We start from the raw sequence: 27,827 nt of genomic DNA, 5'->3' as shown, positions 1-27,827 counted from the left end.
GTATAAATAAAAGCATACTCCAAGAGATAAATTCGGTGAAAATTTAGTATCTTCAACACGCTGACAACACTTTTGAACTGAAAATTTAAAACTGGCGAGAAAATAGAAGAAAAAGAAATGTATTTGCAATTAATTACAACTCAGGAGGGTCAAATTGTTATGTATTTTTAGAAATTGCGATTTTCAATAATTATTATACTGAATAAAAGGTAAAATGAATTTCTCACTGTTGTCGAGTATCGCAGTTGAATCGTGTTACAGGATTAAAATTAAACGTAGAGTAAGAATCGATATAACCTGGACTATATAATTTTATGGATATAATGTATACACATAAACATCCAATATGCATAATTTTTAATATAAAAGCTGGAGGTTAACGTTGGATGCGGCGAGTTGAAATAATTATGACTTGACACAAATCAACGGATTGTTATTTCAAGTCGTAAATCAATACACCTGATAAACAAAGCAGTAAAATCTGTCGACGTTAATTCAAAAGGCAGATCGTTGACTTACTGCATTCAATATCTTCGACCAGTCATTGGTATACTCTTTATTGTATTATTTCAGTTTCTGTAGAAGTGAAAACACTGCAGGCTTCAATTTTTTTTTGGAAATATTACCGTGAAATGGCGGATATTTTATGTCTATTAGTGAAAATCAGCGTGGACAATATGACGGTCACAGTTTTGGTCCTAGATTAAATACGATATATATAAATTATACATATTTATATGTATTTTTTTTTTTTTCATGGAAATTGACATGTTAACCGGGATGCGCCTGCTAAGAACGTCGTTTACATTTATATGTAGCTTACTTTTATATACATATTATTATATAACTCGATCATTGGATATATTTATAATTGGCGGGTAATACAAATGTACTTTTGTTGTTTGGAAAAAAATAAATAAATAGGTAAACAGACAATCGAACAAACAAATAAATAAATAAATAAATAAAAGGGGGAAAAATGTAGGCGACGCAACAGGCACGTCGAATGTCAATGCCGATATCATGTCTCGTTAGAGGATAATCCATATTTTCCTTACATACCTATATAATAATATACCTACGCACATTGTTATCTAGTGACGAAATTTTGTGGCGTATGGGGTGAAATGAGAAGGAGAAAAGAAAGAAAAAAAAAGATAAAAAAAACGACTGCAAATAAATAATAAAACTATAGCAATTTTTTGCGAATAATTATTGTTCCTCTCCCTCGCTGGCGTCGAATCTGCAGGTATTATTTTACGCCCGTGTACAAGCCCTAATTCTCCCATCGTAAAACGGGGGTGTACAATTTCAAATTTTACTCCGGATTTCATTTACGTGAATAATTCATCGTGAACGAATCCGCGCGAACACCGAACACTGAACACTGCTTATATTATTATTCGTGATTCATTTCAACGCCCTGGCGTAATAACGGGTATCTAAATCCTGCAGCGCGATTTAGTTTCTTTTCCACGAGTTTGCAAATCATTTTTCGCAAGATATTATTATCAACGTTCGCAAGTCGTCATCGCGTTGTAAGTAATCCTCGAGTGGTGATCATGACCATTCGAGAATTTATTATACCTTGAATTATGAGAAATGGAAGAAGAACCGAAATTTGATTCGTTTCTATTTCTTTTCTTATATACATACTTATTATACTCGTATGCTTGACAACAGTTATCCTTGCCCCTTAAAATTCATACCTTGACTGCACATCGATATTTAACGAGCTGTAAAAATCTTCCTTCCGCAGGGGTTTCAGAACGAAATGTGAGCGAAAGTCAGAACGGAAAGGAAGAAAGAAAATCGGTTCTTTTATCGTAAGTGGTTATATCCTGTGGTACATTTTCAGTTCTATGCTTCGAACGGCGTGTTTAATATAAGATTTCTTTGTGCTTTTTCCGGCCGCTGCTGCTGCTGCATTTGCAGTCGAAGTAGCTTGAAAATTTTCCATGTCCTAAAACGCAATTCGCGTCCGTATAACTCCAGCTAGGAATTACCCTTGTCATTTTTCGCCTTGTCAAATCCATCGATCAGCGTCTCGATGATGAATTTAATTGTCAGCTTGTATATGTTCTCCACATTTTCCGTGTATCGGTCCTCCAGGGTTCTTCTAACTGCCTCTAAAAACGGCGCCTCGATTTTCTGCAACAAAATCACACCATTCTTCAAATTTAACGCGTGTCGCAATAATAATTATAAATACAGATTTACAATATACGTGGAGATCGATGAAACGAGAGCTCCAGTAAAAACACATTACAGCTCAATACAGATTCAGAGGCAACGTCGTTATTATTAAATATCGTTTCACCGAATATTCTATCACATTTTTTTTAAATCATCAGCGAAAATCAGTATTATGCGAATAAAAGTGTAGGATTCCCGAAATTCAGGTTATATATTTTATCCATCGTTGAAAATAATTGACGACAGTAATAGTCGAATACTTTGAATTGAAGAGATGATCGCACTTCAAAAGAAGGAAAAAAAATAGACTGGTTTATATAGTGAGTTGGTTGATTCAAAGTCGAGCGTTGGCTTGACTATGGATCTTTGTAACTCTTTGCAAGAATTAATATAAGAGTGAAAGAATTTTCAACAAAGACATTTGAATCTTGTTTGAAGAATTTGTAAGGAAACAACGATAGAAAAAATAGTGAAAAAAATTGTAAACAAGTATCTATTTTGTCCGTTTGTACAGCGAAGGTTTCTTTTTCGAAAACCAAGACTGAGAAAATCGGTAAAGATATATATACAAGTATGTATTGTGTTCGGTAGAGAATACCGAGGCAGTTTTTTCCTTCCTGCTGCGTATTCACCCCGCCATAACGATGACCCTTTCCCCCCTCAAATCTGAAACCGAGGGCTGGGAAGCGCGTCCCTGCAGTACACTGAAATATCTATTTCCATTCCGGTAAAGAGAGAAAGAGAGCAAGAGAGAGTTTTGTCGCGAGTCGAGGCGCCGGTCCAAAGCATCCGACTTGGGTCGATAAAATGCCCCTTTGAAATAATATACGCGAATGTCAGCCAACAGCCGCAGGAATTTCGCGTAGTATCGCGTGTGTCTCGCGTGCCTGCGTGTAAATGACATTAAGGATAAAGCTGCAGGTGCATACCTCGCTTCAATGTAATTTCCCATCCGTCAACGAACGAGAAGGTGGCGTCAATGCATCGACGAAGATTTCAAACATGCAGAGAAACATGTGTCGGAAAAAGAAAATCCGCATATCCTTAAGGATACGTGGGAGGTACAGTTGGGTGGAAAAAGCGCGTTGGTACAAAAACGTTTTCATTTAATTCGTAAATAAATTCGTAAAAGAGCTTTCCGTAGATAGTTGGAGTTAGAATTCGGGTAACAATACGGTATTTACTGTCAAATGAAATTTTGGAGTTGGCTGTAAATTAATCGGATTTTTTCATACCAATTGACGATCTGGAGAGAAAATTCGACTAAGATGAATTGTGGTGGACTCGTGTATTAATAGAATATGAGCTATCGGCCACCTAAATTGAACAAATTATATCGATTCTTCGGTAAAAAATATTACAATAATGTGATTTCAACGACGTTGTTAATAACACAGCGCTTCGAGTTCAATTCCATGCTTAAAAATGTTTTCCTGGAACACAGGAACTTTTATAATTATATTTGACTTGATGATATTTAGTCAGACTTTTTAAAGGAATATACAAAATGAAATGACTTACAAGTTGGGTAAATTTCAGGAATTTATATCCCCGCTATCAATAATTTAATAATTTCATAGCTGTTTGTTTCATACAGTCTCCAAATTCGTGGTAAATTGGTTGAACCGTGTTGAAATATGGCGAGCAAATCGGAATACGTCACTTAACAAAATGTTCGACGTTACTGTCAATAACAATGCTTCTTATCAATTGATTTGAATGAAAAAAATATTTAAATAAAGCTAGACCCAGAAACTTTTGCATCAAAATAATACCATTCTAATTGAATAATTTTGTTGTTGAGATACAAATTATTTAAATTCTTCTATTCTTTTCCCTCAAACTCTTGTTCAGTCATGTTGTTGTTTCGACACATTCTTGAGTTAACTGTACGTCCCACACATCCTTAGGAAGAGAATTCACGCCACTGCGCCATAATTTCCTACCTGTCAAGTATATGTGTAACCCGTATCGCGAAAACCGTGTGTAGGTATATTGTGGCGACGTCGATGTGGCTTTTCGCACGGTTATGTATAATATACTATTTTCCGAGAGTGCAGCGAGGCACTTGGGAAATGAAAACATGAAACTAGCACGACAGTAGATCGAAGCACATCGTACTTGAATTACGTTTTTGCCCGTCAAAAACAACCGCGATGTCTTGGGGAAACTTCTGATTGTTACCGCTATCTTGATTTCTGTCAATTACCATTTGTATTCAACGTAACCGCGCGGTTTTTCACAGGATTTTTCAGAATATTATTGGCTAATGTGAAAGTATAGCCGAAGCAATCGAATTTTCGTATATTTCACAATTTTTGTATATTTTTTCATTTCTTTCTATCTAAATTTCAATTCTTTCTTTTTCACCCTTCACGGTTGAAAAATGATACTTTTTTCATGAGCTTACACTTTTGTCAAATGTATAGAACAATTTACGAAATGGAAAATGATTCTCGCGCGAGTGAATAATTGGGATGTTTTTTTTTTTAATTGACACTTGCCTGAGTTAGTTTGCAAGTTCAATTTTTGAGAGATTTATCTCTGATTGTTAAACATAGCAAAATTGAAAAACTCGCCCATGAATCATTCAGAAAGTCAATTCTATTCTACATTTGGGAAAATGAACGACATTACATTATAATAAAACCCATGATAAGAGTGACAATGTTGTGAATTACTTCGTCGATAATTGTTTATCGAATAAAAGTGCTCCAATAGTCGCACACATTAATGCTTGGACGCTAATATTAACAGGGACCAACAACCCGCGTAGTTCACATTCAAACTAGAAATTATTTAATAGAGAAAAAGCATTTACGTGCGCGTTAAGCTCCTTCATAAGCTCACACAATAATTTATGTAGGACAACCAGCGACACACAATATGTTGAAAGTCATTCGAACTGAAGGCTTTTAGAATTAAATTTACCCGGTAATCGTGCGGGAAATATCGTCGACAAGTATGTTTTTTCCAGTCTTACGACTCGGATTGTTTTTCGAATTGATTTTCTGCTTAGATCGAACGAACTTCAACGTCATACGTTGAAGACCAACAGCCTCGAAAATGCCAGGCAAACAACTTCCATACAAGTCCAGTGAGTCGTTTAATTATGACGAGCTTTTCACCGATTCATCCGACTGTGCAACCCTTCAAGCTCCTCGTACAACCTTTCCAGCCATCCATGCCAGAGATTTTACCGATAATTGTAATATCTGGCTATGCCTAAATCGACGATTCGAAGACGGTACATGTCATCAACGTAATCAAGGGATCTGCATTTGACCGATGTGTCGGGGAAGGCAAATGACATTGTTAATATCTGAGGTGGATTGACAGAAGTCTGTTTTTTTCCTGCACGAAAATTACACCTTCTTCCTTTTCCTCCTTTAATCGACTGAATAGGGCTCATTCCAAACCCCGGTAAAGCCGCGGGGTAGTGATTAGGAAAACTGTTCAATATTCACCATTCCGTATACCCGGCTTTGAATAGATGAATGCCGGTGCCAGAATCGGGCACGTGAATCTACTGCTTGAATGCTTCGGCGAAAGTGTAATTTACCTCGAGTTTGGGCTTGAGCTTTTCGATACGTCTATAGCTCCGTGTTACATATACTTGACCCCGAGGTGAAAATCGCGAAGGAAACGCCTATATACGCGGCTTGGTCAAGGTAATAGCTCAATTTCCGGTTTCGATAGGCTTTTGGGTATTTTTTCAACCGTTGGAAACAAGGTTGCTCGAAACTCACAGATTTCTCTCAACAAAAAATCTGAATCTGGTTTGAAGAAATTTATAACACGTAAAGATCGTTTTTTCTAGTGTACTGAGCTAGAGAGGTAAAAAAAAAAAAAAGAACGCTTCTTATGTTTTGTGTAAGGGAGTAATATTATTATCAAAGTGTCTCTACGTATGAGGAGCAATTTAAAGATGTGCCGTAGAACTGATGCACAGTTTATTCTTTACCACCGTCATTGTTTGACGTAAAATAGTGAGCATGGATTGTAGAAAAAGAGAAGGAAGCTTATGGCGAGGTGCATAAGACGCCATACTTACCCAAAAGTACTCGCGGTTGAAGCCCGGTATCTTCGTGTGCGAGGCTCCGACTTCGTGAAGGTAGGTGAGGAAGACGTCCATGTCGTCCAGCCCTTTGATGCCTTCATCGAGGGTCGACATGACGGTTGTCGCGTGCTCGGCAAGTTCCATGCTCGTCGTCTGTTGCTCCTTGGTCTTGAGGTCCCGGAACTTGGTGAACATGTTCAAGAGCTCAGCGTTCTCCTCGAAGAGCCTGAAACCGTCAAGGTTTGCAATTTTGAAATACTAGAACGAAACGTGACTTCGTTATACCCTGGCTTATGAGAATTTTACCACGTGAGTGGGCGCTAACCTCATGTTATTCAAATGAATCTCATTTGAAGCGCTCTAACGCGCTCCCAAATGGGACCATCAAGATGAAATCAACATTTTGCCAGCTCGCTCTGGGCGCCCTTGAATTTTTGGAGAACTGTTTACTACCTTAGCGTACGAACTCCGCCTTTTTCCACTTGAAAAATTGCTCGCGAGACCCAACTGCGTCTCTTTTAAATTCAACGACTCCCGACTCTAACGTGAATTTTTCCTTTAGGTACTTCTGGAAAAATCAGCTTTAATACCAATATTCGTGCAGACTTCCATGGTTTTATGCTGCTGGCTATAACTAGTAAGTTGCAAGGCTCTCGTTTTTGTTTTTTTATTTAATTTTGATGGTAAGGTAGTAAAAAACTCGCATTTGCTCACAAAACTGATTTCGGTATCAACGGTTTTTGTACAAAATCATAATAGCTACAGATATTTTGGTTGCCTAATTAGTACCAACTGAATTCAGAGAATATAGCTTGACTTTAATTCGAACTGTAATATGAAATTATAATTACGTAGCTCTCTTAGACTGACGATCTAGCAGTTGAATCAAAATGTAGTTTTATTAATTTCAAATGGTGCAATTTCACGGGGGGACAAACTATCAAAATGTCGTAACAGTTACAGTGGAGAAAAGATTGGATAATACAAGACCAAATAGTTGAACTTCGCCAATTATAAATTTCTACAAAATTAAGTAGTCAAGTTAAGTATTATCATAAAATGTAGCGGAGACGTTGCAAAGTGTTGGGAAAATGTCAGAATTACCATATTTGTCAGCAACACTGATACATGTGGATGTTAATTCTGACGTAGCTTCTGGTTTCCCTGTCGCTTCGTTTAAGTCACTCGACACCCTTAGATAAAGCGTTCCAAACAACCAAGGTGGGGAAAAGTCTCGGCGCCGTTCTTACCAGGAAGAAAGTAACCGTCGAAATCCTCCTTGGCCGTACCATCAAGACTCGGCTTGGCCGAGCCATTGCTCGAACGAGAAATGGAACAAGTGACAAGGCTTGGCACCTGAGCCTTTGAAGCCGAGTCTCTACGTCTTTGTCTCGTTTCGGGTTCGAGCTGACTTTTGTACCCGTTGAATTCAATCTCGAGAGACAATCGCAACTGGAGTAATCCCGTGGTCCTGCTGATCCCTTCAGAGACCAGCTGCTGAACAGCGAGCAACAAAGACGGAGGAACGAGCAGCAAAGAACCGCCTTTGCAGTTCGGTTTGTAGCACGAAAAGCCCTTCAAATATCGCCTCCTCTGTTCTCCACGAAAGCGACAAACACTCAGCTTACCCTGCCTAATCCACAAGGCTTTCTAACTTTGATATTACCACGAGTCTCACCGGGATTTTAGAAATAATTCGAAGACTCCAGACAGCCACATTAGACGTCACTGGTTTTCACTTTACTCGGATGTAACTCGCTGACCGATCTCCTAATCGGCTCGAGAGCATTTAGTTATTTCGTTGCTGCAGGTTTAATTAAAATTTTAATGAATTCTCGCTACAGTGCAGAAGTTGAAACTGTTATTCTATTAAAAAATTGTATTCTTTGTGGCATTGCAACGTCGCGACATGTGAATCGGAGAACAGTGTAAGATAAATGTACGGATGTCTACATACGCAGACCAGAATATGGCGTCAATCTAAAACCACCTGATATCAATCTAATCAATCCGATACTAAATTCTCGAATGGATGTAAAAATTATTCTTTACTAGTCCACATCCGATGATCTTGGCCCCGCATTTTCCACAGCGTGAAAACACTTCTTGCGATTGATTTATAATCAGACTTATCTAACGACTTGGACATTTATCCCGGAACTTGTTTGCTCTCTAATTTTCAGAGTTTTGGGTAAATCGTGGATGGAGCGCTGGTTGATAAGGCGTAATATTGGCTGTTCGACTCCCTTGAACAAAGCGAGAAGACTGTGACAGTCGAGTAAGCATAAAATCGGTGCAGTTGATGCACGATGGTTCGGATTAGAGACGTTTGAGGGAATTTGGCGAGGCTCTGGATGCCCGGCGAAGCGAGAGGAACTGAGGAGGAGAAAAATACAAGCGTTAAAAAGCGTCCGCTTTATAACCGTAGCCCTGGCGACAGGGTGCCCGGGAGGAATTGCACGACATAATTGAGTGATGCAGGAGCAGTCGCGACTGATACATCACGTAAAATACAGATAACACAGGCGAGTCCATAATCAATTCCCTACCCTCGCTACCGTCACGTTCCCTTAACGTCCCTTTCAACCCTCTCGCGGTGCCCCTTTCACCGTCCCTTTGTTAGCGAGGGAGAATCGATTTTGACACTGATATAAAGTCGCGAACGAGAGCGAACGGGTCTCTGACTCTGCAGGGTTGGAGATAAAAAGTCGGAAAGGTATATTATGACAAGTAGAGCGATACACGTACGGCCAATTTGTCATATATACGCGACGTGAAACGTTGAGAATGCCAAGGGTTTGAAGCAGAAGGTCCGGGAAAATTTGTTGCGTGACAAAAATTTCCGGTGACAGTTGTTCCCTCTTGTTTTCTTCCGCGTTCTACCCTCCCACGGGATAAGTGACCTATTTTTTTTTCTCGTTTTAGGCGCGTATAACTTTTCAGTATTTAGTATTCAGCTATTCTAACGATGAAACGATCCGTGCGCCTGAAGCTGGCAACCGGAGTTACACCTCATGTTCAGGTTGAGCACCGTATTCCATCGCAGCCATCTCAAACCTCAAACTGTATTTGATTACAGTTCTACTCTCAATTACCTCATTATTGCCTTAGCAGATCGTCCAAAATCAATCTTTCATAATATTACACCTTTTTCTAATATTCAGGTTACTTTGACAGATAATATTTGACGTTTGGAATGGCCGTCGCGAGATGCGGTGCTCATCCTGAACATGAGTTGTAACTCTGTTTGCCTGCCTCAGGCGCACGGACCGTTTCACTGTTAGAAAAACTCACAGTACAAAACCATTTCGTGTTCTGAATTTTGGATAAAAGACTCGTTCGATTGGGACGAAATTTGAATATAGAATCAACTGTATTCTCTGAAAATCTGTCACGAAGTTTCAGGAATTCTAACGACTTCCGGTTACGAAATAATGGTCAGTTGAACTTTCATAAAACTTAAACTTCTTACGATTTTCTTTAAATCTCTATAGAATCTAACGTATTCTGACCATTGGTTGTATTGCATATACCATGAGCTTTTTCTCACCGTATGAAAAGAGTAAACACTCTACGTAAAAATAAAGTATTATTACAGTATGTATAATCATATTCAAAAGTTTTTGTCCACTTAACGGTTTTTCTATTCGAGTAGTCATTCGATCGGGTTTGAACCAAAGTGAGGCTTGAAATTCGCATCGGTTTTTACATGGTACTTTCGTTTAATATAATCTCCAACAGGATACAGGAATGAATTTTTCTCGCGCTGCTTATCCTGCGTTGGCTGTTTCACTTAGCGATGTTTAAATCGATGCCCATCCCGCTTTTAGCAACGACGAGGGCGTACTTTCGCGATAATCTTTGAGGGGATGGGGGACGGCAATTTTTTACTAAGCTTCAGCGAGTGTGAGAAATTCGGGTCGAGGGTGCAGATATCAACGTTTGACTGAAGGCTTCAATTTTTTCCGATGCTTCATTTACAGAAGAAATGCTTCGAGGAATCCTTTATCGACTGCAGGACCATCGCCTTCGGCTTCGTCCATCCATTATTTCGGCGATGAACGAATCGTGGAATTGAATTTCTGCTCCGCATTGCCTCGAGCGATGTATTAAATTCAAAATTCCGTATGCACAGGACGCGTATCCCATCTTGTGCAGACGGTGAAATACACGGTCGTTGGATCTCTTCCCGCTCTGCTCTCCATTGTAAACCAATTTATTGTCTGTTTGTCTGTCTGAGTTCTATTTCTGCTCGCAATTCCTCTGTGGAAGGTACAATACAGAAATTCGAACGAGTATATCCACGTACCTTATGTAAGTATAAAATGTTTTGTACGGTGTAGTGATGTAACGATCAGTAATCCATTTGCTTGATTCGATATACCCTGTGTAATCGAATTTGTATAATAAACTTATTCCAATCGATAAATTTCCAATCAATTTCAGGATGTACCGCTTTGTAAATCACTATATCTTTAACTGAATATACTTTCATCGGACGAGATTTATTTTAATTGGAATACCTATTTGTCTATAATTAGTCGGTTGTATAAAAAATAGAACTTAATTAATCTAGTCACAGATTTTGAACCCCTGATCTGTCGTTTGATTTTTTCTAAACATAGAGTAATTTCTAGCTGCATTGTTTACCGTGCAGTCCTTAATTATTTTCATTTGCCATTAAAAAATGAGTTCTATATCTGTAACTAGGAAATCTAGTACGTATTACTATTCTTTTTTATTATGGTCAGTGGTACCGTATTTTCTTGTAAATATCGCAATAATTTGACGCTGATGAGACGATAAACTATTATAATGTTAAGGTCTTGTTGGACTTAAAGTAACAGGTAAAGTAGGATATTTACTGCTCATTATTCCAACAATATTTATGCCGCTATTCTAACAGAATTTTCTATCGTACCGAACTGTGACAAATGAGATTTTCCACAACGTATAACACTTATCCGCGTTTCAGGCTTTAAATCCAGCAAGTTGTGGAGTATTCAGAACTTTTCCCGGCTCGTCAATTTTCGTCAATCACCGCTGAAAAGCTGGAGATCGCTTTCGATCGTCCCCGGGGATAATAATCCCCAGCACAGCGACTGGATCAAGAGCTTTGACAAACACGGTCGAAAAGCTCGAAAGAGTAGAACGAAAGTCCTCGACGCAAATAGCTTGACTAGTGGATGAAAAACACGAGGCTGCGAGGGTAGAAGAATTAAGGCGCGATACAACGAGGCAGATTTTTCAGGCATCGTTATTCGATCGGCGAGCTTTTAGCCTCGTCTGGCCGGAATTGAGGCGAGCATTGATTTCGGGGGTTGAGTATCATGCTTCGGCCATGGGGTGAAATCATGAAATGTAGAAAACGTAGGTACCACGGAAAAGATGAGGGGGTGCGTTACGCCCGAGGTAGGAACGGGGGTTGCGGTAATAAAGAAAGCTGCCCTCCTCGTTATCTGCGGAGAAGGAAACCGCTAACAACCAACGATCACGCGATGTCTATTTTGAACGAAAAAAAATAGGCTGCTTCCTTTCCTTTACACATACACACGTAGCATCATGCCGAGCGATAATTCGTAATCCGCCCCGGGACAGGCTGATAAGCTTAATATATATTAATGCACGTTTGGTATGTTTGTGATACACGCGTGTTCATGCATGCGACGTACGTGCATACAGGTTCATCGAAATCGGGATGGACGTAGGGATAATCTGACCAATACATTACCTAATACCTTTTTGAATGGAAACGGATTAAGCTCGGAGCGTGGTTGCTAAACAGCAATTGCGAACCAGCTTACGTCGTTCAACCTTGTTGAGCTGTAGATATTATACGTGTATAAGGTGGATGTTAACTTGGGTTTTTGGGATTTGCAACTTTCCGAAATTCCTCGTCCGCGGCTCGAAACAGGCATATTATCGTTACACGGTTTTTGACTTAATGAGAAAAACTCGCTGACAAATTATCTGTATCTGTGTGTATTCAATATTTCCAAAGTCCAAAATATAGTGATAAAATAAAATAGCAACAGAAAAGAGTCGAAAATCTGATTCGTGCAATTTGGAAACGGTTTAATTTTTTTGCATTTTTTACTTTACCTTCCTACATTTCGATTTTTAAATATTTCGAACTTTTACACTTTAAAACTATGTGGAATAGATTGAAAATTCGATGTAACGACCGTTCTATTTCACGGTCATTCTACTTTTTGACCCCAGTCAAAACTTCAAAATTGTCTACTGAAATAAAGGTCCTAAAAAAGTGTCTTAACTGGACAATATCAAGTGTATTCGCCTCACCAGAATCAGTGTTTCAAAACTTGCGGCATTCTTCATGGCTATAGGATAAACTCAAGTAAACAATTCTATTTCGAGCATCGCTGACTGAAAAGAGTTTAAATTTGGCCCAGGGTTTTTCACCGAGACCACGATCAACATCATGCGGTATGAGAAGAACTTGATGTTACAAACGAGGGGCCATTCACTCGAGGAAGTTATAAATTTAACAGTTGACAATCGAATATTAATTGATCAAGGGAACTTGAATGACCGAAATATTTTATGGCATAAAGAGGAAACAAAGCGACATAACTGAAATCACAATGATACCGCAGAAGAAATCGCTTTACGGTAAACGGCAAATTGTTTTAATTTATTGACATCCTTTCGATTTCTTTCGCTTCACACCTTCTCCTTGCGTTCCGGTTAACCCAGTGATTTTCGGTGATTTGATGTGATTTCCTGTGATTTTATCCAATCCGAAAATCACTGCGAATTAGATATAAGATTGGAAATTCAATCAGTGGAAATCACTTGATACACTGCATGTCAACGACAATCAATGCCAATGAATTGAAACGATTGCATAATTTGATTTCGTCTCGATTGCAAGTGACTGACACAATGCAATTCAATTTGCATGTCGAAAAACATTTTCGCTGCTCCTATTTTGAACGTAATAATGAACGCGAAATTCGGCAATCATCGCGTGACGAGGAGTCAAGGACCCGCGGATTGAGTAACCTAGACTCAAAAGCTGGAAGAATTCCTCGAGAGGAATCGGAGGGTATAAGGTTTGATAGATTGAGCGGAGGAAGCCCGAATTTCGACGCTTTGCGCGCAGAATCCTCGTCGTCGAGGGATTCGCGTACTTTACCACTCCACCGTTTTTGCTCACTCGGCACTCTTTTGGAGTGGGAACAGTGAGGGGAATTTGCCGTCGGACTCGTTCCTCCTCTGCGGCGATGATGAGTGTCAGGGTAGCTCAGAAATCCGAACACTCGAGCCGATCCGCAAACGATATGTTACGGTGTACTCTAGGTTGGTTAAAAAAAGGTCTGACCTTTTGAAATGTTAGTGATTGATATGAAAAGTTTATACCAATAGATGAATTCTCAAGCTTAAGTCTAATGTAATTATTATTTCCAATTTATTTAACAAGGGAAAATTTAACTTTTTTTTTGACTAACCGTCATTTGAAAACTGTCGATTTTTTCTTTTTTCGCAAAAATCACAGATTTGAATTCGTGTGATTTTTAGGACTTCGGAGGTTAGCGTTAACGAGAAACAATAATTGGATTTTCGAAGTGAACCTTTGCTTGCAAATTTTCTCAAAGAAATTTGAAAGAATATTTTTGTTTGAAGAATATCGGTCTTTTGAAATATGATAATTCGTGTCAAGTTAGATTCTCACGAACTACCGAAAAACGCCCCTTACTGACATTTTCAGTTTTGTTACATATGTAATGCAAAGGGGATAGAAATAAATAATTTTTATGTTTTTGTCTGAAAAAGTGAACACGTTATAGTATATCCTGAAATATTTAGAGTAAAATGAAATTGGGATCATTATTTGATCGGCATGATAAATCCAGAGTCTGTAAAATATATTCAGAAAACTTGAGATCTCTGAAATATTTATACTGATTCAATAACGATTCCATTTTCACCCCGTGCTAAAAATTTCAGGATATACTCCGAAACGTTTACTCTTTCACAAAAACGAAAACAAAAAAAAAGTTAGATATCTGGTAGAAATAAATGTTAGATATCTGTTGGTATAACTGAGACACATTTAAACTATTATAATTTAGTTAATTTTTGTACCTCTGTTGGACGATTTTTGCTATCTTCTACATATATGACAGTTTTGAAGGATCTATCTGAAAATGAGATTTGATATTCGGAATGTTCGGATTTTGTGTATAGAAAAAACAGATTAGCTCATATTGTATTTTCCGATGACAGAAACTGCTGAAACTTTCAAGCCAGTTCCAACTCGAAAACCTAATTAAATTGATCAAGGTTATACATACTCGCAAGCGGTAAAGCCTCAAGGTTTAAGCTTTGGAGCAATTCCATATACCTTAGTGTGCACTATAATACACTTAAATTGCAAAGAGATCGAAATTTCGACCCTAGAAAGCTGGGCAAAGGTTGGTGGGTGAACCTATATTGCTAGAACCGAGCCGAGATACGTCGAGGAAGCATCGGGTCGTTCGCCTTGAATTGTTACCAGCGGGTTAATTTTCGCAACCGCTCCCGGACTTGGAAAGGGCCGTTGGAGCTTAATTATTACCAGGATACTGGACGAAGATTGGAAAATTTCTGGACGTCAAATTAACCCGCCGGTTTATACTCCCGTTCACCCCGAAAGATCAAACCGGATGTTATTATGGTTCATCGGCATACGTAAAGGCATATATTTATATATTATATATAATATACATACATAATAAGTGAGAATAATTTTTCTCACGATATTGTAAATCCTCTGTGAAATTTTCCACACTTAAAGAGGATTTATTTTCTTCATTCAAACACGATTTCAGTAAGTGAATATTATTCAAACCTTTTTCAAAAACATCGCGATTGACTATCAGAATTTTTTTTCGAATTCAGAGACGCTTGCAAAAATTTTTTGCAACAAAATCACATATTATTTAGAAGTAGATAAACAGTTTTAGTAAATCAGCGTCCACAACTGAGATGGTGAGGTTCTGCGAGTTACCGAATTCGCGTGGAACGCTCCATACTATACATTAGTCCAGATTACGCCTATCAAGCCACATCTGTAGAGTACCGAAAGCATTTTATGCAGCCAGCAGAGGAATTTTTGCCACTTTTCTCCAGAAATATTCACTTTGTTCGACGTAATTAATAAGGATAATTAAATAAACTCTCTCTCTCTCTCTCTCTTTTAACAGTAATAAATGACGAATATTTTTTCAAAAGTGTATATTTTTCGATCAAAAGCAATTACTTTACTGTCGGCAGGATTAATGATTAAAGAAAAACTCGTTCCAGTTCAGTTGAAATTTTTTTCACCAACCATTAAAAATGAGCTCGGTTGGCCATAATATCAATACTTTTTAGCAATCTTATTATGAAATAAACTACAAAGTAATCTGTAAGATTCGAAAATAGAAAAAGTTAAATATTTAACGATGCGAACGGGTTGAAAAAAAAGTGTTTCATTAAATTTGTTGAAAGTATTCTTCCGAATTAACTAAACCATCGTGGAGTAAAAAATTGAACGAATATTCTAATTTTTATTAAATATTTTCAAGCAATTTGAAATGCTTCCAGTATTTTTTATTCATATCTTCGTAGCTTACAAATGTAATAATTTAATAAATATTCAACGCCCGACTATCTCGAAATGTAAATTTCTAAGAATTATCGATTTTTGCCAACACAACCCTTTATATTCATAATTTCATCAACTAACTTTAATCAAATGTGACATCGTCCACGCGATAAATGGTTTAATTTAATAGAAAGCTCTGATAGAGAATCGCGAAAAGCCAGTCGAATCTACAAAATTTATTTCGTTCCTATAATTTTTCTGCAAAGTAAATTATTGATCACCCATGCAAATTCCAATGGTTGCACAAGCGTCGAGTTCTGTTTGAGCTTTGAAATTCCAGCGATAACTGATTGGCAGACAAGATGTTCTCAACGTCAACCTAATAATCCCCGGTATTCGTATCGCTGCACAAGTAGCACGAGCTAACTTGGACAAACGTGCTCACAATGCCACAATGGCACACGCTGCATAGCTTTCGAAGATGCTTATTGACCATCTCGCATTGAGGAGAATTGATTCGCTGGTAACGAACAGTCTATGGGATTGCGATTGACAGTATACGAACCAGATGTGAACCAGAACCAGAAAAGTACTAGATTAACTATTAAACTAATAATTTTTTTTTATTTTATTGATTCTAGGTGAACCAGTAAAAAGTTATGATGGTCACCCCAAAGCACTACTTACGGGACGAGTTCCAAGAAATATGGCGATAACTTGGTCTGCAAGAAATATACACATTTTTTATAATTTTAGTCAAATAAAGTTAAAACATTGTATGATAACTTTGTATTATTTGTTTTATAAAATACATTATACTGCTGAGAAAAAAAAAAAAAAAAACTTGCTTAAAATATCCATTTTCTCACGCCGCTGACCCCTTAAAGCAAATGTCTTTTGAGTATACTTCCTGAATGAAATGAGGTGTTTATGTTTTTTCTCCATTTAACCCCCTAACGTTTTCTAATATATTGTACATATACCTTTTATGCGTTCACATTATACTCTGGCAGCTGTTTGTTTGAAATTGTTTCTCATCAGGAAAGTACCTCCCTAGTCTAAAACTTGGTAATATTGAAAAAGGAAACATCGTATATATGGTACATAATATATATTATACAAAAGTAGTGTTAGGGATTAGAGAGTGTGTTGTTGAAAACTTTTCGTTTTCCTCTACATCGTCTCAGAGTTCACAACGTGATGTGAGAATATTTTATATATAGGTATATATATATATATATATGTATAGATATCTTCCCGCGTGCACGGTTTCCGAAGTTATAACGACACGAACTTTCGATTTCCATCTAACAATAAGTTGAGGTAGGCAGTCTGGTTTGGTAGTTGCCTAAATTACAGATCCTTACCCTGTTCAGCTGAAACTTAATCCGATGTCTGCAAATTTTCTTTACTGAATTCTATTTCTTGCTATACTTTGGTCTAAATAGTATTATAAGTGAAAATAATTTCAGAATAATTCACTAACTCAGAATAATAGTAAGTTTTTTTTTATTTATTCTTGATATTGAAAATAAATGAATTTATAGAGGGAAATTCTAGCATGAAATTTAGCTCAGCTGGAAACGCGGTGGGTTTTTCCCACTTTTTTCCCCTATTCCGGAAATACCCTTACAGTAGTGATAGATGTGAGATTCCTTAATTCCGTTGCGGTGTGAAAAAATATCGTTAACCCAGATTCCGATGCTGGATCATGCAGGTGGTCTTATCGTCCCGCAGAGCGAGCGCGAGATTTTCGAGAACGAGATTATCTGACTAAATATCTGAAACTGATGGGTACTAATGAATTGATGCAGATTTTTTAAATCACTAAATTTCCCAGTGGGAACTACTCAGGTCATCCCGATTTAGACACGGTGTTTATACAGTGACAATAAAAATATAATATTAATTCTTTGATTCGCTCAATATTTCCAGAATTGAGATTTTTCCGGTACTGTCCAATTTTGTAATCAAAGAGTTTCGAAGTTTTATACTTTCAAAAGTTCCGCGATTACCATTTGTTATTCTCTGTCAGGTGAATTATTATGCTTCGAAAAAAAATCAGAAACATTTTCACGACTTTCACTGAAAGCAAATAAATTCGATGGGGAGACACACTTTTTATTCCGAAACTCATTGCGGAACTTTTAATTATATGCACATATTTTTTCAAACTATTAATTGATCGTAGAAAAAATTCACAAAAATTTACTTATCATCTTATTATACTATCGAGATATCCATTGACAGTTTCAGAAATTAAAAATTTCCGTAACATTGAAGCAGCCTATAACATCCATCGTCATGTAGCTTTTTTCCACTTTCATTTACAGTATTTCGAAGTATCACTCTCTTTGATTACGAATTTACAATGAAACACGTGTCGATATACCCTGATGAATATTGTTCTGCGACCCCATTTTCATTCCAAGAAGTATGATGATCGAAAGCTTCTGGCTTTTACAAAAAAAAATACTGAATCCGTTTGAAAAATTAGAGTAAAGACGAATATAATGTAGAAAAGGAGCAAAAAATTTGATAAATCTTCGCGTTACTGCAACCTTAAGGCCGGTTGCTTAGTCGACTAAATTCCTTCAGCTAAACAAGGCTTTGATATCAAATTATCGACATACTTATAAAAAGGAAAAAAAAAAACGAACAAGAGTACAATTTATATTCTGTACCCGAGCTATAATACCTACATTTTCCAGTTATCCTAAGAATGCTGACTGATAACTGAATGGTTTGTAAATCAAAAAAACTAAAATTTTCTCTGGTTTTTGGAAATACAGATACAAGTAGAATTTGAAAAATTTCGTAAAAATTGATACGTTCGTCCATAGTGGAAAAGACCATCTGACTCTTGCCATTTAGCATCAGTACTCTCAGGCATGATCTCACCCTGAATTCTCGTGTAAAAACAGAGCTGCGTGTTAAACTTTTTACGTCAGAAGAGACGAGACGAGACGAGACGAGATGAGACGAGACGAGGCCGGTGTTTTCACGGGGATTATCGATTCGCTGAAACCTTGTCGGCTCGTCACTGGAAACCAGACGTTGCTGGAGCGGCATCATCATCATCATGATGATGATCATCATCGTGATCGTCGGTATCGGGTTCCACGTTTGTCATGCCATCCTGCAGGTAGGTACCCGCGGTTCTAGCTGCACTTAATTGCGTTACAGATGCGCAGAGTCTGCGCTTCCTAGACGCGCACACTTCGTAATGCAATTTACTTTTAGCCAAATTTCGCGCAGATGAGTTTCGAGGAAATTTCATTTCGAGGTGAGGGAATATCGACCCTGTGGTTCTGCAGGCCTCGAGCTACCCGAATTACCCTAATTTATTTCCGTCAACGCGTCCGTGTACCTATCAGAATAAAAATGAGACCCGCGTTTATGACACACACACACGCACACAAACACCAAGAGAGAGAGAGAGAGAGGGAGAGAGATTTCGCCCAATTCCTTAACGGCCTACGGCCACAAGAAGAATTATACCGATAAAATTTTAATCGTGCCTGCATACCACAACCCTTCACATGCTTTTACAATATTTCTTTTTTTTTTGTCACGAAAATGGTTTTCGATGCTTTGGAAGTGAAATATATCATACATAGAACTAAATGCGTATCAGACAACTTGTTTTCAGGATTTAAAAGCCACGAACAAGAAACTCAAAATTTAAAAAATGTTTTTGGTAATGAATGTTTCGGGCTCTGTAGTAATTTTATTCTCACTTCGTATATATGCGTAATATATGTAGGAAGTAAAAAATATATAGAATGCAAAAAATAAATAAATAAATAAAGAAACAATTGAGTAGGCAGTAATGAAACGGGAATTGAATCACGACCGAGAATAGTTCTGTAAATGTGTAGATGGTGCAATTTGTGCTGGGAAAATCAATTCGAAGATAAGCAAATAGCATGTCGAAATTGCAGGGTAAAGTGGAGTCGAACGAAGGAATGGGGAATCAATTACCTAATTTAATCCGACGCCGTTGTTTCGGGCCTTGATCCCAAATAAGAGCTGATCTGCAGTGAAGAGAAATGAAGAATAAAGGCGACTTATGGATGAAGGAGAATCGCGAGTGTATCGATATATACAAACCTACACAATGGAAGACCGTGAAAACATCATGGCAGAATGGAACAGCGATGTGAAGTAGTTCCTTAATTGATATCAGCGGTTGTTGAATACACGGACACGCATCAAGAAGGGAAAATAAGGTTAAGAAGAAAAACAGAACAGCCGTAACACAGCTATTGATATAATAAGAGAAAACAAACAAACTTAAAGAATCGTTCTCATAATACTTGAGTGAGAAACGAGGGGCAAATTCTGGCGAAAACAGGGTAGGAGTTGACCCGCTAATTGTAAGACAGAGGGCTAAAGTAAAAAACTGTATTTTGTGTATATATATTGTGAGAAGAATCGAAAACACTAGACTGCTTTTGTCAACTTGACGACTTTTCCGTCAACATTTTTTTTTAGAATATTTTCAATTTCAGTTTTACGTAGTAGACGAGGACCTTCGTCATTTTTCTGTCAGTTTCTAGAACCTCGCTGAAAAGCAAATCCAGTATATTTGATTTCTTTATTGAAGAGAATTGCTGGTCAGTTTTTTACTAAGATTTTTTTAAATGCATTCACGATTGCAATTTTAAAGATTGGACGATTAGCTATTCACGTAACGGCTGAATAATATTTTCTTTGTTTCTTTTGGAACCTTCGATTTATTTATTTTTTTTTTTTCGTTTTCATCGTGATATGAAGAAGGTTGATGGAGCATGGTAGTAGTGTTCGTCAGAAAAATAATTCCCTAACAATATAGGAATTTCTTTAAACTTCAAATCTTGAAAAAAAAGTGAATTTTTTTTATGCCTAGAATAAAAATTTGACAAACAATCGATGAACATATTTGTTTATTAAGAAAGAAAATACCCTAGGAAGCGGATCAGGTGGCAACTAGCAATCTTAGGACTATCGGATATTAGTTGAGAAATTTAATCGGCTTTATATCAAACTCACGATTGTCCCTGACTTCAGGGAGTTTTGATCAAATATTTGCTCCTGCGTCTCAGGTCCCTGATTAGAACAGGCAGAAACGCATGTTCATCCGCACACGTGCACTTGCTGAAATGATATGTGCCAAGGACGGGATGTCCAAATAGCGAAACAGGAAAAACGGCGCGTGATGTTTGCTTATTGTGTTTCCGTGAATCCATCGTCAGGACATCCGGTCCCAGAGTCGTGAGAAAAAAAGAGGTGCGATTGGTTCTTCGAAACTTGCTGAAACGTGGCAAATCCGCGCGGATGTCCAAACGAAACAACAAGCGACGGATTCGCGATGAGTGATGATTTTCACGGTATTCGATCAGCATTATTTCAAGGAAAGTGTACTGCGAGATATATTTCCCGGGATTATAGTGGCAATGGAAGCAATCCGAAACATTATCATACATAGTATTAAAGTTCGCAAAACCAAACTTGTCCGTAGGTCTGGATGTACGAAATGGTCCTCTATCTCCTGGAACCTGTACTTTAACTCCTCTACCCGGTGGTTCTCGACCTCGAGGATTAACGTTCAGTAGTTTTGGCTGTCCAGGTCCTTTATCTGGTGAGTTTAGACTTGTAGGACCAGCGCTCTGTAGGTTCTTTACATCGTGGATTTCGACGTCTTGGACTAACCCTCCGTAGGTTCCACATATTCAGTCTATTTATCAACTAATCTTAGCAATTTTTTCTTTCTATTAGGTACTTTTGACTTAAATTATGAGTTTTCACAGCATAGTTGTATCTATGCATTCTAAGCATTCTGTAATCGTATCTAGGGTCAAAACATGGAACAATGGTCAGGACCGTTGAAATTGAAAAACAGTTTAATCAAGAAAAAAAGGTCTTACGGACTGGTAGATATGACCTTCTGCTGCTAAGTAACTCATGGAATCTTACGTTGACCAATTCCCTAGAGTTGTATCTGAGAAGACCTTCCTCCATCCACTCGTATCTACGGACCTTGTGCTAAACCACTGACAATAAGGCTTATCCAATCGAGTGAGCGAGCGTAGAGAGCAAACGAGCACAGCAATCAGCTATACTAGTCATACCAACCCCGGTGTTTTCAAAGACTAATGCAAACATAACCTAAAATACCGTGGTGAACTTGTAAGATGCGTAAAAAAGTAGAAAAATATGCATACATTTACATTACACTTAAAGTGCCTGAATAAAACACTCATAAGTACGTTATAATGTAAGGTGATGTATGCAGTCCAACTTTTATCCCGTTCTAAAAATTTTCGGTAGGTCTGATTTTTTTCACAAAAGAATTAAACCAACGTATTTTTTACCGTTTTAAAAAGTAAATATTTAAATATTCAATTGTCTCGACATTCAATTTTTCTAGATGTATCCAAATTATAGTTAGATCAAAATTTTGACCCTAAAAATCTGGCCAAAAGTTGACAGATCAGCTTATACATTATATAACTGATTACCACTGTATGAAATAACATTTCAAACTTACCGCAGTTTTTGGTCGTAAACTAATTATAACAAAGATGGAGGCGGTTGACCGGACTCTCTCATTTGGCCTGCGCCCAGGGGACTCGCTAAAGCAGTGTGAAGTCGAGCTAAGTTCATCGCCAAATTCTGGTTTTGGGGCCGCGGTTGGTGGGTGGCTGATCACGCCTCGTTGCCTTCCGCAAATCACCCAGCGGAGGAAACTAGTTCCTTACTGTATATGACCGTCGTAAATTTGGAAATGCCAAATGGACGAGGGACCCAACCCATCAGCAAGCCTGGGTATAAGGAACTTTAAAGCCCAGGATTTTCGGACCTATTTGGTTCGGAGACTTCCGACCTTAAATGGAATATGGGAGGGGTGAGATATTCAAGTATAGAAAAAAGCTCTGCGGCTTGCTTTGTTGGGAGCTTTTGTATAAATTTTTAATCGCGTAAACCTCGGAACGTTTCAGATATTCTAGTTTAGCAAAATTACAGTTTCCTAAAAATTACCTCGTTTCTCCATATGTTTACATGTATAACTGGATTCCAGGTTTGCTCTTGTCGAATAGAGCAGAGAATGGTACAAGAATTTGGAATTGAAGTCTTGCACTTTTTTGCCTCCATAGCTGAAGTAATTTCTATGGTATTCAGAGAGTTCAGATTTTATTCTATCACCATTGTTGATGTAATTACAAAAACCACAACGTTCCAGACAAACACATCAAACTTCGCTTGAAGTTTTTGTTTAATTATTATCTATCATTGCTAGGTATTACAAATCGATTGAACTCAAAGTTTCAAAAAATTTTTTTCTCTTCAAATCATAGAAAACATTTTGCGTCTAGAATATATAAATCTGTGAAGAAAGTACATCCGAGTACTTGGAAAAAATAACCACTCGCAAACTTTTACATCCAAACGTGGTTCTTATTCCATTTATCGTATAAATTACACTCAATTTCAATTCAAGTGAATCCAGGAGTATTTTTCTATGCTTACACAGTTTTTTTTTCCGATGCGACTTGCAATTTTCGCGAGGTATCTCCATTGCAAAGCGATCGAATTAAAAAATCTGTATGACAGTGAATGAATTTTTGGGAATTGTAATACAATTTTAAAAGTGCAAAATATGTGAAGGAAATAAAAATAATCTTGTTCTTAAGGATAAAAAGGGAAAAAAAAAAAAAAAAAAAAAAAAATGGTGTCAGTAAACTGCACTAATTTTTATCGCACTCACTCACAACTGTAACCTTACCAATTTGAGTCACTCAAAAGTTTCGGAAAATTTAGCTACGTCTCTGCGGATTTCTTTTGCAATAACAATTTTCACATCATCAGTTCCCGGTGGTGAAATAGCTCAATAACAAGGCTGCGGGGCGTGTACCGAGTACAGTCACGTTATTAATCAATATAGGACAGCCAGGAAGGGAGGGAAGGTTAGGTGTAAAAGTCGAGGGTGCAGGTGACACTACGTCGTACTTATAAAGTTGAAGTTGCTGCTGGTGCAGGTTACACGTGCGTGAAACTGGCAATCTTGACGGGTCGAGGATGAGAGCAGGGTACACATCGGACCAGGGAGAACGACGATCATTCGACGGCCATTAAAAGTTTCGGGATTGTTTCATTTTGGCGAGGTTATAGAACGCGACTCGGGGTTAAAAAAGCGAATAACGTCATTTCGAAACACTTGTGTAAGTTAGCCCATACGAGTGAAAATTTCACCGTGTAAAAACCGAGCGAAGAGTTCCACTCTCTTGTCATATAATATTAAAAAGGAGAAGTTTGATGTGGTTTTTTATATGGTTTAAGATTGGATGGGTCGTACCGTCTGAATCGAAAGTTATGGGAGAAGAGCAGAGAACTGTTTAAAAATCTTTATCAATGTTATGTGCGGCAGCGATGGCGAACACGAATGAAACCATGTCCACACAGTGGATCTCATAGATCGGATATGTGTCCTACATATTTAGGTTTCAAAATCGCAAATTTCTCTCACTTTTCTGAAAACGGTTAATGAAATCTTGACAACTACTTATAAATTATTCCTCACAGTCAAAAGTTCAATGATTTTAAATGAGACGAAGAGATTCGTTTTCGTCATCGTTTCCAAAATACGCGGAGATGAAACGAAAGATTGAGTTATAGATATTGTAAAAATTAGGATTGTTAGTGACTGACGTTTTAGCACCGTCAAAGGTAAAATTAAGTCAACGTGAGTTTAATACTCTACTACATCCGTACAATTATAGCATACTAACGGTAGGTGAATAGAAAGAAAGAGAAAATAGTGAGGCTAGAATCAGTTGTTTCTGCAATTAAATCGCGTCTCCCGAAGAAAGAGATTTTTCTTCACTTCAGCGATGCAGTAGCAAAATTAAGGTAGCTAAACCGAGCGACAGAGAGAAATCCAGAGTTGTTATTTCACTCGGAATTGCCATCCCTTCCCGAGAATGTACGTACTATGTATCCACATGCTGTACAAGTACATAGGTATGTCTATTACACAGGTATGTCTATTACACATACACACGAACGATACTCCGTAGCGCCCCGGGGCTCAAACTACGCTGTGAAATAATAATAACAATGATAGAAACAACCGGTTAGACAATAATGATAACATTTTATACCCACACACACACACACACACAAAGAGATACGCAGGCATACATTCTCATTCGTTGGATCAATGCTTGCTTGCATCGTTCACCAATAATTACGACAATCTATATTTACATTTTTGTTCTATTGAATATTTCATCCAATAATCGTGTTACATGGGGGTGAATTGTTCCCGAAAATGACATCACGCTTTCGACTACATTTGCTTGTAGATGAGGTTTTCGATCATGGGAAATCCCGTGACGAGGTAAATTTTGTTGCAGGATATGGTTCGGATGATGAAAAGAAGAGGATGAGAAAACAGAATGAAAAGTCTGCTTCTGGGGCAACAAATGTTCGACTGTTGTATTTAGCTTTTTGTTTACTTCCTCGCTCTTTGACGGCACTGATTTATATTGAAGTTTGTAGAACCCACACAGGTTATTTGGGAAAATACAATCTTTCGCTAGCTCCGAACAAGTTCTGAAAGATACTGGTCTCATATTATTTGAAATTGATTTCAATTACATATATAGATGAAATGCATCCAGGGTCTTTCAGTTTTTTGGTAGACATTGTTAGTCCGATATTTTCTTAGAGTATGAAATTCGTAAAAATTTCCCGCAACCCCATCCGGCGTTTCGTTAAAAAAGTGTCCTCGAACGTCGTAAACTTTCCATATGATCGTAGGAGTTGGCTAACTCTTGAAGAGATTCTGACGGATTTCATGAAGCTTTAAAAAATTGTCAAAAGACTCGAGGAACGTAATTTTACGGTAACTTGGGAAAAGCTTGAAAAGGATCATATCATACACTCATGCTTTACAGAATGTGCTTTACGAAATTTCATAAGATTCCAGGAATCCCGAAATTATAATTCCGTTGTATGAGATTTGAGGAACAAAGAAAATTTCAAGGACTGTTGTGCCCGACGTTATGGGGAGAGACTCAACCCTCGCTCTCGTTTTCTTTTAAATTTTTTTTTTTTGAAAATCGCACAAAGTCCGACTCCACCATCTCTTTAAGCAGCCCTGATACTCGTGCAATTCTGCTGATGTCATTCAGGGGAGAAATAGCGTGTAAAAGTCCGGCGATATTACCTGTCCTCAAACCCTTAAACTGGAACCTAATCAGGTAATGGAACAGGAACGAGAAACAAACGAACACGAGCTGGGAAAACTGCTGGCTGAGGGTTGAACGCCGTTGAGTTTTGGTCCGAAGGGACACAAGGGGCCGAGTGTTCGGTGTGTCCTTTTACCAGGACGCCGGACGTGCTGCACAATACGCAGGACTATAGGTACTCTTGGATATGGGAAAACGCCGAGTCCATGTCGCACAGTTCGTTGTTTGCAATTGGATTCGAGGGGTGGACGGAAATTACAACCCCCATCTAATTCTCTTATTTTGCAAAGTTCGACGCGAGTATCTACCGAGGATGTTATAAATTCAAATTCAAATTCAGGGCTGACAGTGGAAAATTTAGTCAAGAGTTTTCTTCAAGGAATCGATTGGCCTGATGATACTTTGATGTTGTGAATATAATTTTTGGGGAATCGAGTTTCATACTTTCAGAATTGTTCTTTTCATCAAATTTTGCAATTAGTGAACTTATTGTTCGGTTTGTTTCAATATATTTTATGCCAAGAATTCATCTTTGAGGTACAAATTGTTTCTTAGAAAGCCTATAAATGCGTTCTCGAAAGTTTCCACGTGTATTTAGGCTGGGGTTTGTTGTTGAGAAGGTGTTTTATCGATAAAATTTTCTTCTTTTTTTCTCTACTTTGCGTCTCACAGCATTGCACGAATATAAGGAATTCGTCATAAAAAATTAGGGGGGTAAAACATGGGAGAATACATAAGATGTGATGAAAAATTCCGGGGCACATATTATAATCTCGGAACCATGACAAAAGTGATTTCGACTTTCAACTATACGTATATACGCTTCTTTGTAAGAAGGAAACGGCACAGTTAAAAAACGATACGGTTTATTAATTCTGTTACGAGAGAGTTAAAAATTAAATACACGTCAGTTATTGCATTCGTAAGCAACGAAGATTTCTTTTAAAAATGATAAAATTCCAATGTTCTGAAATTATAAACAAGAGCTTGGATGTAGATATTTCGTTTCGAATAGTTTGAAAAATTTCAAAGACTTAAAATTAGTAGATTCGTTCAAAATTTGAGTCTCTTCTGCATTTGCATTTTCAAATAGATCTTCGCAGCTTTCGAATATAACAATTTAACAAATACTCGGCGAACGTTTATCTCGTAATAAAATGAATAAAAAGTATCGATTTATTGCTTAAGAAATAAGTCCAAACCAAAAGCTTGCGGATTGTGCTTGTAAGCCCCTATATTCGGAAAGTGGGTTCAATAATACACAATTTGAATAATCGAGCAATCAACGCATCGTTCAGCTTCAATGCCGCACTAACAATCACGAAGCGAGGTGTCATTGATTTAGCCAATTTGCAAAGCAAATATCCGTAGCTCGTCCGAAAACTGCAGCCCCAATTCACCCCTCGCATCTCTGTTGTCAGAGCTTCAAAAATTGTCCGAGGTAATGTAAAAGCCGAAGAAAAAAAAAAACACCAAACAAAGAAACCAATGACCAGTCTTTGCTTTGGCAGAAATATTTGACAGTAGTAAGTTGGCAAAACTCACTTGACGAACATGTAGATCCCAGTCGGTTCCATGGCTCTGGCAACGGCCTTCCAACTGGCGATTATGGTGTACTTTTGGCGGGCGGTTAACGGAAGTCTTGGATCTGTAGCCGCGGGAGGCGGCGGACTGTCACGTCCGGTCTGATTTTGCGATCCCGAAGATGCGAGTTTTCCAAGTTCGCAGCCCATGGCGAATTCAG

General features: G+C 37.9%; 1 protein-coding gene across 1 annotated transcript; it reads right to left on the bottom strand.

Moving 5' to 3' along the window:
• Positions 1–115: 115 nt before the first annotated feature.
• Positions 116–27,827, bottom strand: LOC124413220 (neuroglobin-like). The gene is made up of 3 exons (XM_046893656.1): positions 27,629–27,827; positions 6,251–6,482; positions 116–2,151 (listed from the first exon to the last, which is right to left on the bottom strand). The coding sequence occupies exons 1-3, from the start codon at positions 27,814–27,816 to the stop codon at positions 1,996–1,998; spliced, it is 576 nt and encodes a 191-aa protein (XP_046749612.1). The 5' UTR covers positions 27,817–27,827; the 3' UTR covers positions 116–1,995.

This window comes from Diprion similis, chromosome 12 (assembly GCF_021155765.1).
Source record: "Diprion similis isolate iyDipSimi1 chromosome 12, iyDipSimi1.1, whole genome shotgun sequence".
NCBI classification, from domain to species: Eukaryota; Metazoa; Arthropoda; class Insecta; order Hymenoptera; family Diprionidae; genus Diprion; species Diprion similis.
This window is presented reverse-complemented; position numbering and strand designations above follow the sequence as displayed.

Bases quoted from the DNA above. Each gene is read 5' to 3' on its own strand.
- LOC124413220 (XM_046893656.1), bottom strand. From the start codon at position 27,816: ATGGGCTGCGAACTTGGAAAACTCGCATCTTCGGGATCGCAAAATCAG. The intron at 6,483-27,628 runs GTGAGTTTTGCC...TGACGGTTTCAG, and splicing joins GGGATCTACATGTTCGTCAA to GCTCTTCGAGGAGAACGCTG. The intron at 2,152-6,250 runs GTAAGTATGGCG...ATTTTGTTGCAG, and splicing joins TCAACCGCGAGTACTTTTGG to AAAATCGAGGCGCCGTTTTT.